The sequence below is a fragment of the Erythrolamprus reginae genome, chromosome 1, assembly GCF_031021105.1.
Source record: "Erythrolamprus reginae isolate rEryReg1 chromosome 1, rEryReg1.hap1, whole genome shotgun sequence".
NCBI lineage: Eukaryota > Metazoa > Chordata > Lepidosauria > Squamata > Dipsadidae > Erythrolamprus > Erythrolamprus reginae.
Window position 1 is genome coordinate 306,522,395 of NC_091950.1, and position 12,236 is coordinate 306,534,630.

The following is a 12,236-nucleotide window of genomic DNA, read 5'->3' on the forward strand; positions in this document are numbered from 1 at the left end:
TATTTTTAAACAAAAGAGCATTCAATCATACATGCTCCCATTTGCAACCTGAAATACTCAGTTGAGCTATATTGCATTAAAACACAACATGTGGATATACCAAGTGTCTGGAAGGAAGAGAAAGAAGTAAGAGACGAAGCTGTTTTTTCTAATAAACCCATATTCAGTTAATTTGCTAAAATATATCTTATGGACTTAAGATCAGCCATGATCAGGAGCTGCTTCTCCCAAAACTGACTAAAAAACTTTAGGCACCAGACAAGGAAAATAAAAGCAAACATGAAGTTTTATCTTTAACTCTGCCCTCAATCTCAGTGTCACTAATATTAATGTATTTTGTTATTTATGACAACATACAGAGAAATGCCTCATGCATTTTATCAACTTGCAAAGGGAGAAGAGAATAGCACTAACTAGTCTCTGTCCTGACCCCTTGCATTCATTTATACAACCTGATTATCTTCAAAGCAGAACCTTTGAAAATAATATTTTAAATCTCCTTGCAATCTGGAATTCCGTATATTTCCCTCCAAAGAGCACATTACATTAGCTTAATCATGTTTTGGGGGGCACATCTTAACTCTTCCTACACATGCTGATTTGAATACATAATACACAGGATGTTTTTTCTGAATACTAAAAGTGTCTATTCTCAAATCACAGGACCATTTCAGATAAAACTGGTATGGTTATCTAGCCAAAAGCAAGCAACAGAATACAATATACACTACTTACTTTTTGTAGCTGTCACGTTAAGCTTTCCCACTGTGTGAGCAAAAGAATAATTTTTAAAAAGTTAAACCAAGGAATGCAAACAATGAATTATCAGGGATAAGAAAAGACAGCATGCTTGCAGAAGCAGCAGCAAATATGTGATTGTACAGTATTACAAAGCAGATATGTTCTTAAAAGCTACAAACCCTATAGTCTTTCTGCATATTGGTTCTATAAATATAAGCACCATCCATATGCTATGGGAGAGAACAGATTTACAAAGAGGTATAAAAAACAAAATTGATTCTGCCTGTATGCCAATATTGTAATATCCACAGTGCAATGAAATATCTGTTAAATTGTTCAACCACGAATAGTTTCTTTTATATTAAAAATATATAACATTTTTCTTTACACTTCACGGCCATGAACCAACTCAGATTTATCATTCCAATCCAGTACAAATATATCAATAGGTCAGATAAATTCTTTGTACACAAAGGGTCTACCCAAGTGTAAAAATTTCTAAGAAGCAGAAACTTTGTTTCCATTTGGTTTCACACACATTTACTAGAAAGGCCTAGACCAAGGATGTCAAACTCGATTTCACTGAGGGCCACATCAGGGTTGTGTTTGAAGAGGAGGCCAGGGTGGGTATGGCCAGCTTGACATCACTCGTGTCAGGGGCACCTCTGGTAGCCTGAGCACTCTACCAGTGAAAATGGGCTCCTGAGTTTTCAGCAGCAATGGCCTCCTGCAACCCTCTGCCAGGGAAAATGGGCTCCTGAGTTTTCAGCAGCAATGGCCTCCTGCAACCCTCTGCCAGGGAAAATGGGCTCCTGAGTTTTCAGCAGCAATGGCCTCCTGCAACCCTCTGCCAGGGAAAATGGGCTCCTGAGTTTTCAGCAGCAATGGCCTCCTGCAACCCTCTGCCAGTGAAAATGGGCTCCTGAGTTTTCAGCAGCAATGGCCTCCTGCAACCCTCTGCCAGGGAAAATGAGCTCCGTTTTTATGGCAGAGGCACCAAGGGCCGGTCCTTCGCTGTTTCCGGGATGGCCAAGTGGGCCAAATCTAAGCACCACATGGGTCGGATTCACTCCACAGGCCTTCAGTTTGACATCCCTGTTCTAGACAGTAACATCTGTTTCTGAAAATGCCAGAAAAACCAAATTAAGGCCTTTATTGTCATTTCTAACAGGTGTGCAATACTATTTGACACCAGCAGCCTTTCTTCTTCTGTGCCTTTGGAACTGCAACTCCCTGAATTTCCTGGGCAAAGGTGAACCAAAGGTATACAACTATTACCAAGGTTTAACTTGAATGTTACTTTTTTTCAAAATATGCTTTACTTTCCCTAATCTCACATTAATGGAGCAAGGTCCTAGAAAATTCCTAAATCAAAATGATCTCTTCGTAAAGTTAAAAAAAATAACTTTGCAAAGTCAGTGGAAAGAAAGATTGATAGATGTGATGAGAAAAATAAGAAGGGTTTTAATGTAAGCCTCAAAAGGTCAGGCACATTGCTCTAAAATGGTCTTCAATGACTTCTACAACACCTGATGCCTTCCACCTGCGATGTCAAGTGTTTTTAAGAGATGGAAGAAAGCAAGGAGGAGCAGCCCTGGATTTGTGCCAAGTGTCCTTCAAAGTAGATTAGAGTGCAGCAACTGCCTGTTGATCTGCCTGTGACGAGAATCTCTAAATATAGCAAAGCACTTGAGTTAGAAGGCATAGTGCTACACAACTGAGACTCTTCGAAGATACACGTTACCAGGCTCTGTATTTTCACACTTTAAGTTCCAAGATGATACAGGGAGTAAGTAAGTGACATTAGTGCTGATTCAGAAACAGCTTGCTGCCCATCCATCATCAGCAAAAGGAGGTGGTAAGAATAGGGGCTCAAAAGACTGCGGTGAAGAGGAACATATAGAAGCAAAAAAGAATAAGCAGCTGCATTTGGTGCTTCTGATCAAAACTGTAGAAGAATGGTTATGGAAACACATTTTTCTGAAGACATATGACAGTAGCTTGACTTCCCTTAAAATATTGCCTTCAGATTTAAAAGTATAATATGGAAGGTTGCCCCACCAAAGTTAATTGGCAATATAAAACAGATTAAGCTTGAATTAGATCTCTATTTCATATCTATACCAGTCCCTACTAACACTGCATTACTGAGATATAATTCAGTATGAAATAATTTTAAAATTAATGCTAGATTTCATTTTGACTAGATCAGTTCTATTTATACTATTTAAGGGCATATTCTCTTTCAGCCGTCCTCGCCTTGTGGCGTCTAGGAATATTGTGACTGGTGCCTTCAGAATTCCTAACTAGCATGGCTATTTCATTTAATTTTATGGAACAGTTAATATATTGGCTATTCTCAGTTTCCAAGTATTCAGTGTATTAATATTCATTGAAATCAGATGAGAATAGAAATGATATTCCTGGTATATTAGAACTTCTCTGAAGCCCGCTGTGCTTCTGAGCTCATCTTATCTGACAAGGTTTCTTCAAACATTCTTTTTTTAATGAGCGTTTCGTTTAGGTTCTATTCTTCTCCTCAGCATTGCATAGCTGTGCCCTCCTGATATAATCAGGCAGTTTATAAAGGTCAAGGAAATGTAAATAAAATCAATCTGAGATTTTGAGAGAAGCTTTTCTATTTAAAAAAAATCTGGATCCCATCTGTTTGACTTGTCTCAAGAATGCTAAGCCAGAAATAGGTACATCACTAAAGTATAAATTAGTGTAATGTTTTTAAACACCTTGTCTGTTATTTGGATTGGATATAGCCAAACCCTTGGGAATAAGAAAGCTAAGGCATAATGATGCAGCTAGGTCATTATGGGAGACAGCCTAGCTTCCCTAAGTGTCTGACATCTTCTACTCTGCTGTTTATTTTTCAGCATGTTATTTATTTGCTGTTGAGATGGAATAATAGATAGCTAAGACACACTAAATATTCTTGCACTCAAAATGATGTGAATTTATTGTGGATCTTCTGTGAGGATTCAACTTTGCTCTTTAGAGGAGGAGTTTAAAATCTTCTTTCACAGGTCGGAATACTTAAAGGCATTTAAAGTATGGTAACCCATTAAGGAAGGTTGTAGGTAGCAGAAAACAGACTGCCTTCAGATTTAAAAGTATAATATGGAAGTTTTGCCCTCCAAAGTTAATTGGCAGTGAATTCCAAATGCAAAATGAAATAAAAATGCCAATGATACAGCAGCTATAGCCCACTGCTTTTATTTGTATACTAGGCATTTTATTTTAATTGTGAACTTGTTGGTGACCAAATCAGCAACATGATTTATAGGTAAACTTCATTGAATTAAATTAAATCATACCCCCTACAAAACAAAATCCCCAGAAGATTTAATTATTTATATTTTCTGTTTCTATGCTGCCCATATCTCAAAAGGGAGATTTGTTTTAGATACATTTTATTTTTATATTGATAGACATTGTCCTTCTACAGATTTATTTATTTATTTTTATTTATTCGATTTTTATGCCGCCCTTCTCCTTAGACTCAGGGCGGCTTACAACATGTTAGCAATAGCACTTTTTAACAGAGCCAGCATATTGCCCCCACAATCTGGGTTCTCATTTTACCCACCTTGGAAGGATGGAAGGCTGAGTCAACCTTGAGTCGGTGATTAGATTTGAACCGCTGACCTTCAGATCTAGTCAGCTTCAGTGGCCTGCAGTACAGCACTCTACCTGCTGCGCCACCCCGGCTCCTCAGAGAAATCTATGTCATCTACCTGACTTTCCACAGTTCCACAACTAAACTGAAATCTGATTCATTTTCACTTTGATAAAGTTCCCAGGCCAGGTTTCTGAGTAATTAAGTTTTACTGTACTCAAAAGTGTAAATAAATATGCTGCCCATATATCTAGGCCCAAGTTATACCATATACCAGTTTTCAGAGGGGGGCGGCATAGAAATCAAATAAATAAACAATGTGTGAAGAGATTAGTATACAACTGCATTCCATTCTAAAGGAGTTGCTAAGCATCTTGGTTTTTCATTACGATTCCATATTTTTTAAAATAATAAAATACCATTATAATAGGAGGAAAAACTGTAAATAACGTGCTCCCGGAGAGAAATAGAAATTGATGAGTAAATGGGCAATTCATCAGTTATCCCCAAGCTACTCTGAAAAGGAATCAGAGACAGCCTAAATTAATTAAATGTAGAATCATTCTTACAAGCCACAATAGACATGCCATCATATTTTATGAAATATTGGAAGAAAATTGCCATAAGTGCGCTCTCTCTCTCTCTCTCTCTCTCTCTCTCTCTCTCTTCTCTCTCTCTCTCTCTCTCTGTGTGTGTGTGTGTGTGTGTGTGTGTGAAAACATGGAAGTAGCAAAGAAAATACTGGAATAGACTGATTTGGAGCCAGCATCATATGAAAATGCAGTATAAACAAAGTAATAAAAAATAGCAATTTCAGAGAAATGGAACCAAAAGTGATGTTCCTCATACTAGGGACATGGTTAATTTGGTAAAGACTAGAAATACACAGATAATCATGCAAAAAGATTAATCAGCACTTAAACTGGGCAAATATTTTCTTAATGAATTATTTTTTTCCTGATAATATAAATCCTAAATTACAGGACTCTGAAATTAGTTTTATGTAGAAACCATTCTATGTTTTTTTCAGTTCTGAATCATATTGTGCAGCCTTCTTGGAACATTTGTACTTTTCAACATCAATCATCAAAGAGGGTAAAGATTTTTTCCCCCCTGTTCTGGACTCATGCTTGGTATAGAATTGCTTCAAAATTTGATTTTCATATTGATTTTTTGTTTGTTTCTATATTAAAAATCACACTGACTCTTGGATCCCTGTTCTGAATTGTCACCTGCTTGCAGGCGGCTTCTAATAGCTTTACAGAAATGAGTTGTGTAAAACTGTGTAAATAGGTCTAAGTGGAAAACATAGCACTGTGTTAACATTAGGAGTAAGAGCATAACATCAGAGATGTAGTTCTATATCTAGATTCTAATGTGGATGCAGTGGACTAGACCTAACCTATAATTTTGTATGTCAGTTCAGCACACTGTTTTATTACTCTCACAGCGGAAAAACAATTATCCTTCTTTTTAATCTTTATCTAGTTAATCTTTGCACCGAGCTTTTCATATGCAAAGTGTTGCCTATGACACTAAACTTATCTTCAGTTTACAGAATGAATAGTATTTATTTATTTGATTTATACAGTCTCCTACCTCACCTTTATATGCTTACAATAAATATATAAAACACACAATATAAGAAACATTTTTTAAAAACTCACATAACAGGCAGGCATAATCTAACATAATCATCCACACAACCAAGAGATGGGCTATAACCCATGGCTTCTGGGTCTAGCTAACCAACATTCCCTAGTAAATAGTATGCCCTTTCTTGCCAGATCAGACAGGACAACTGGAAGCAATTTAGGTTTTAATACTTCAGAAATAATGTCCAGAAACACATCCAGATTTCTCCTACATCTTTCTAAAATTTAGATTTGCCTGACCATTTTGCCCAGGACTTTGCAAAAAATATGTTTTTTATTAATTTACTTTCTTTCTTTTCTTGAATGAACTTAACCCCTGATATTGGGATTATTGAAGAAAAATTGGATCCATAGACTTTTCTAAGGATCCAGCTGTGTATGTGGATCCAGCTGTGTATGTCTTCTCAATTTCTGCAGCTTCAGGCGTCAATTTATGAATATGATTACATATAGCACCACTGTATGAAATATATACACAGCCAACCCCATAATGGTTAAAATACCTTTGGGGGCGGGGGAATCAGCAAAAGCAATATGTAACTCATAATTCTGCAAATGAGGAACTAAATCAGAACATTTAAAGCCTAAAACACTAATTACAAGTGAACACAATGAATATTTACCATTATGACAAATAAGTTGGCACAACAGCATTCAGTTATTTTTGCTTTTTCTTTTGTTTTTGTTTTGTTATAAGATGAAGGGAAACTTCCATCAAATGCAGAAGCAATATGTCCTGCCTAACAGCCGGCATTTGGGGACTAAATTGTGAATTCTACCTTCTATATTTATATGAAAATATTTTACGGGAAATAGAAGTCAAACCATCATCTCATTTTGGGGAAGAAACTATCATTTTCAAGTGCTAAAGTCTCATTAAATTTGCATCTTACTACCTTCTTATCCTGCTTCTACATGATGGTTCTATTCTTACCCTATTCAATGATATTATGTTAGATCTCATGTGCGTGGCTTCTTGATCAGGGGACCAAAAATAGCTTTGCTTGGAACTTTTTCAAGGGAAACTAATTAATTAATGTGGTATTTGTTTCTAGATATTATTGAAAGAATGAGACATTTCAGTCTTTAAGAGAAAGCATGTTTAGGAAAAATCTAGAAATTGAGCAAGAATTAAACAACTGTACTACAGCTGGGCATATGAAATTGTAGCCAGTTTGCTTCAGTGATTAAGACATAAGACTAGAAACTGGAAGAACATTATTTACTCAACATCAAGCCAACTTGGATGGCTTTGGACCTGGATGACAGTTGGGCCAGCCATTGTCTCTCAGTTTTTGGGAGAAGTCAATGGCAAACAATATCTGAAAAATCTTGCCAAGAAAAACAAGAAAAACACAGTCACCAGAACAAATATCACCACTACTCTACACTGGCCTGGGTTGTAGTAGTTTTTCTAGGAGCATATTTTCCATTTTTAATTATGTACTTGTTTCTTACAGAAACAAAGTGGAGACATTGTCAAAGGATGTTGTATTATGAAGAACTTGACAATTTCTTGCCTAGTTTTACAAAATTATTTTTATATTCTTATCTTGCTGAAATTTCAAAGAGCAGTCTGCTATACATATGACAATGGAAGGAACAAGGAAGCAGGAAAAGACAAACATTTATTCTCAGTCCATTCTAAAAGTGGGAGGCCCTGTAAATTATATTAGTGGACTAAAACCTGAATCTTTACATTTCATCAAATTTAGAAATAATCCTGGAGCAAAACTGAGTGTGCAAAACTGATTCAATTTTAGTTTCATAGCTTAAACCTGTTGTTATGACTTTCTTTGAGAGAGACGTCTTAGATAAGGAAGATGAGTCAGGTGATCTCATTAAACTCTCTGGATCACATGACCCAGATTGTCTCTGGCCATAATCAATCTCCACTAACCCAGAATATGTTGACCAAGACTGTGACCCATATTTACCATCACAGTCCATGAAAATGGCTGATATGTCAAATCAAATGTGAGAAGATAAAGATGTATCAGTGTGCAAATATACAAGAGGTGGTCTTGAAAATAAAAGTATATTTAAGACTTGCTGAATATCTGTAGATCTGAATGCATATCAGACCTGAAGCCAACTGAGTAAGGACCATGTAACTATAATTTTTAGTACATTCTTTTTCTGAAAGAAGTTTAGTATTGGAAGAAATAGCTTGCTTGTGAAGCCTGGTGAGTGGATTCCTTTACATTTGAATCCTGACTAACCTCCCTGATATTCACATTTTTTGTAGCTTGGAAGCTGATTTTCATTCTCTCTTTAACAGATTAACATAATTGGAAGGGACCTTGCAGGTCATCTAGTCCAATCCTCTGCCCAAGCAGGAGATCCTTCATCTGTCTCTACCTACTCACAATCTGCTGATTGTTGTCTTGCGTTTCCTGGAATCTCAGCATGGATTTGGAGTGTTCTAGTTTTGCTTTCTGGACTGATTTAGCAACTTTGTATTGTTTTGATCCTCACCAATATTTTGAATTTGGACTCTGGATAATATAGTTAAGCTTTCCTTTATCTCCATCCCCAGCCGTGACCCAGGATAGGATATTGATATCAGCTTGAATAATAGTATCTATTTTGTTCAGGATACTCTGTAAAATATCTGAACTTTAAAATAATAAAAGTTAACTGAACCTACCTTCAGCAGCTGGGAGAAGAGCTGTGATTGTCGAGGTCTGTTCCAAAAATTGGGGGGGCAACGATCCTGAACACAAGAGAGGCATGAAAGGCTATTAAATATAATACTATGCAAAATAATACTAATATATAATGAAGCACATTTGGAGACTACTTAAAAAAAAAAGTCCCTCAGCAGAATGGAGTTTCTTCTGAATTGCTTGTGTATATTGCTAAGTACTTCCGAGAAATAAGATATTTCTAGGAAATATTGCTAAGAAATATTCTTAGAACTATTGCTAAGTACTTCCTAGAAATTAGTCCCTCAGCAGAATGGAGTTTCTTCGGAATTGCTTGTGTATATTGCTAAGTACTTTCTAGAAACAAAAGAGGGCAGAACAAATAAAACCCCTTGATTTGAAGTTTTAGACGAGTGAGCGTGAAATCATAGAAATTAAAAATGCTAAATTATTTGTTGATCACTTTGTATTCGGGTTAAAAAAAACATCTGTACAATCAAGCATCATACATTGATAGCTCTCAATTGTTGGCCTGAAAGCCCTTTTCCTTCTGCTTCTAATAGAAAGGGCTTTTCTAATTCATGAACATCTACCAGGTTGTGGAGACATAAACTCTTTAATAGCTGCTTTACTTTGGGTAGCGTATTACCAAGCCTTTGTAGAAATGTCAGCATGAGAGCAGCTGCAGAGTAGCATAAGCAGATGACATATTTTTCAGTGAAAGTGGTTATCATTTTGTGAAGTAAGGGAAAAAGTAGAAATACTACTCTCCACATTTTGAGTAGAATACACAGGCGAAAGACCTCTATTCTCTATAGAATGAGCCAGGCTGGGAACAATAACTGAGGTGATGCACGTTAGAAGCTAACACATAATGTTTATTACCAGCTAAACAGTGCTAATATGTGTAGGGTCTCCTGCTTGGGCAGGAGGTTGGACTAGATGGCCTACAAGGTACCTTCCAACTCTAATAATAAAAAAATTAAAATTAAAATTAAAATTAAAAAAATTAAAATTAAAAAAATTAAAATTAAAAACATTAAAATTAAAAAAATTAAAATTAAAATTAAAATTAAAATTAAAATTAAAATTAAAATTAAAATTAAAATTAAAATTAAAATTAAAATTAAAATTAAAATTATTAAAATTATTAAAATTATTAAAATTATTAAAATTATTAAAATTATTAAAATTATTAAAATTATTAAAATTATTAAAATTATTAAAATTATTAAAATTATTAAAATTATTAAAATTATTAAAATTATTAAAATTATTAAAATTATTAAAATTATTAAAATTATTAAAATTATTAAAATTATTAAAATTATTAAAATTATTAAAATTATTAAAATTATTAAAATTATTAAAATTATTAAAATTATTAAAATTATTAAAATTATTAAAATTATTAAAATTATTAAAATTATTAAAATTATTAAAATTATCAAAATCAAAATCAAAATTAAACAAAGAAAATAAAATAAAAATAGCTCCCTGAGATAACGTTGTTGACAGCTCTCTTTTATATGCAGCTGTCAAACGGAACAGCCAATCACATCTCTTCAATGTTCCCACTCCCTAGAGCAGCCTTTTAGGAACACTGGAACACTGCAGTCTACATTTTCCACAAATGACCCCAGATTAGACATTCTAGAAGGTGTCTAGCATGGGCAACATCACTGGAGTTATAACCAAAGCTAAAGGGAATTGTTTCTCCAGGATCAAGGGCAACATCATGTTTAATGATTTTATTGACAAAGGTTAGGAAAACCTTTGTCCACTCTAGTAGAATAACTCTGGCTAAAATATTCTTGCCCTCCTTGCCTTCTGCAAACTCCTTAAAACCCACCTCTGCAGTCAGGCATGGGGGAACTGAAATATCTTCCCCAGGCCTATACTGTTTATGTACTGTATGGTATGTTGTGTGCATGTTTTTTTTTTTAAATTATGGGTTTTTAGCTTTCTAATTATTGAATTTGTATTATATATTGTTTTCTGTTGCTGTTGTGAGCCGCCCCGAGTCTGCGGAGAGGGGCGGCATACAAATTTAATAAATAAATAAAATAAATAAATAAATTTTTCCACTCCCATTACATATAGGATATGTTGGCAATAAATTTCCTCTGAATCTTCTAGTTTCTCTTTTAAACAAGAACCCTCTATTTTCCACCTTCACTCTAATAAAATATATATAATAAAATACTTTGGTTTAACTTATTTCTTCTACTGTTACTTTCCATACATCTTGAAAACAGGCATGAACTCACAAAAATGATTAGTAATATACACCCCAAGCTTTGGATGTATTATGACAGCCCAAGCTTTGAAGTTTTGCGATAATACAGTCAAATGCATTCATAAAAATTTATGCCTACCGTATTAGGTTATTTTATTATACACTGGCATAGAAACCTTGACAAATTTTCAATTTACACTGACAAACATATGACAATATAGTTTTCCTCTTCTACATTATAACTTTGAATACCTACTCAGCCCACCTGCCCATTCTCAAGTGGGAATTTAAAATCTCAGTTTTTAAGGGAGATATAAGTTATGAAATATATAATGCAATTTCTGGCTCAACATGGATGAGTTCATTCTGGTACACTTTCATCCTGAAAGGAATTTCAACATGCTTCAATTTGACAAGGCTTTGAACCAAGCAGTCCCTTGAAGCTGCTTAGTGAAGCCTGCCTGGTCTGCTCCCTTTCAAGAGCTAAATGATGTGGCTATGTGGTTTTGCTTCAGTGACTCCCTTGGTTTTTTTTTTCCTCATAGAGCTTGCCGTATAAAAGAAGGCTGACAGGAACTTCTTCAGTGAGCACTGTGGAAGAAAGTTGAGATGTACACTCTCTATATTGCGTCTAAGAGGAATCACACCCTGCACAGAATCCCAAAATCCATGAAAGAATGACTAAATCAAAGAGCCCTTAATCTTGGGATGTGTTCTGCCGGCGTGTGCCAACCGCCCTTAATTACAGGTTAATTAGTCCAAGCAGACACACACACACACGATATAAGGCAAATAAATGTTCTTTATCAACAGAAGAGAAGAAAAAACTCCCTTTTAAACATCAAAGGGACTTCTTGTAGCAACAAGGCACAGTTGAAATACAATACAAGAACGAAGTCCAGTAATAAATCCAATTACTAACTCAGTAACTGTGAAATTGGGTCATAGCTACTGTTGTCCAAACAGTGATAAACACTCACAATGACGTATAAGCCAGAGTCCAGGAATCTAGGAATCCAAACACAGTCTTAAATACAACAATCCACGGTCTTGACGAACTACGATCAGATAATCTTCCACAACGGCCAAGCCAGCACGTTGCTATTTTATCAGCAGCTCTAATTACTGGAGCCCCACCAAACCACAGGTGGTCTCTCTTATCTCCTGTAATATGTCTTAAGTTGTTCTCTCCTATGCATAGCTCTACGCATGCGTGGGTCTGTCATACGTTCCTCATCTGAATCCAACGAATCCAACGAAGATAAGGAAGATTGATCTCCTCCTGGGCTGTCAGCCAAGCCCCCCTCTTCCATCACACCCACACT

At 35.4% G+C, this 12,236-nt stretch overlaps 1 protein-coding gene across 1 annotated transcript in view; it reads right to left on the reverse strand.

The window, feature by feature from the left end:
* LOC139175001 (triadin-like) overlaps positions 1-12,236 on the reverse strand; it is a 94,347-nt gene that overhangs the window by 21,788 nt on the left and 60,323 nt on the right. Inside the window, exons 7-8 of the mRNA XM_070765832.1 lie at positions 8,675-8,740; positions 736-765 (exon numbers count right to left, since the gene is read on the reverse strand). Coding sequence (XP_070621933.1) covers positions 736-765; positions 8,675-8,740 — 96 coding nt within the window. The remainder of the gene's footprint in view (positions 1-735; positions 766-8,674; positions 8,741-12,236) is intronic.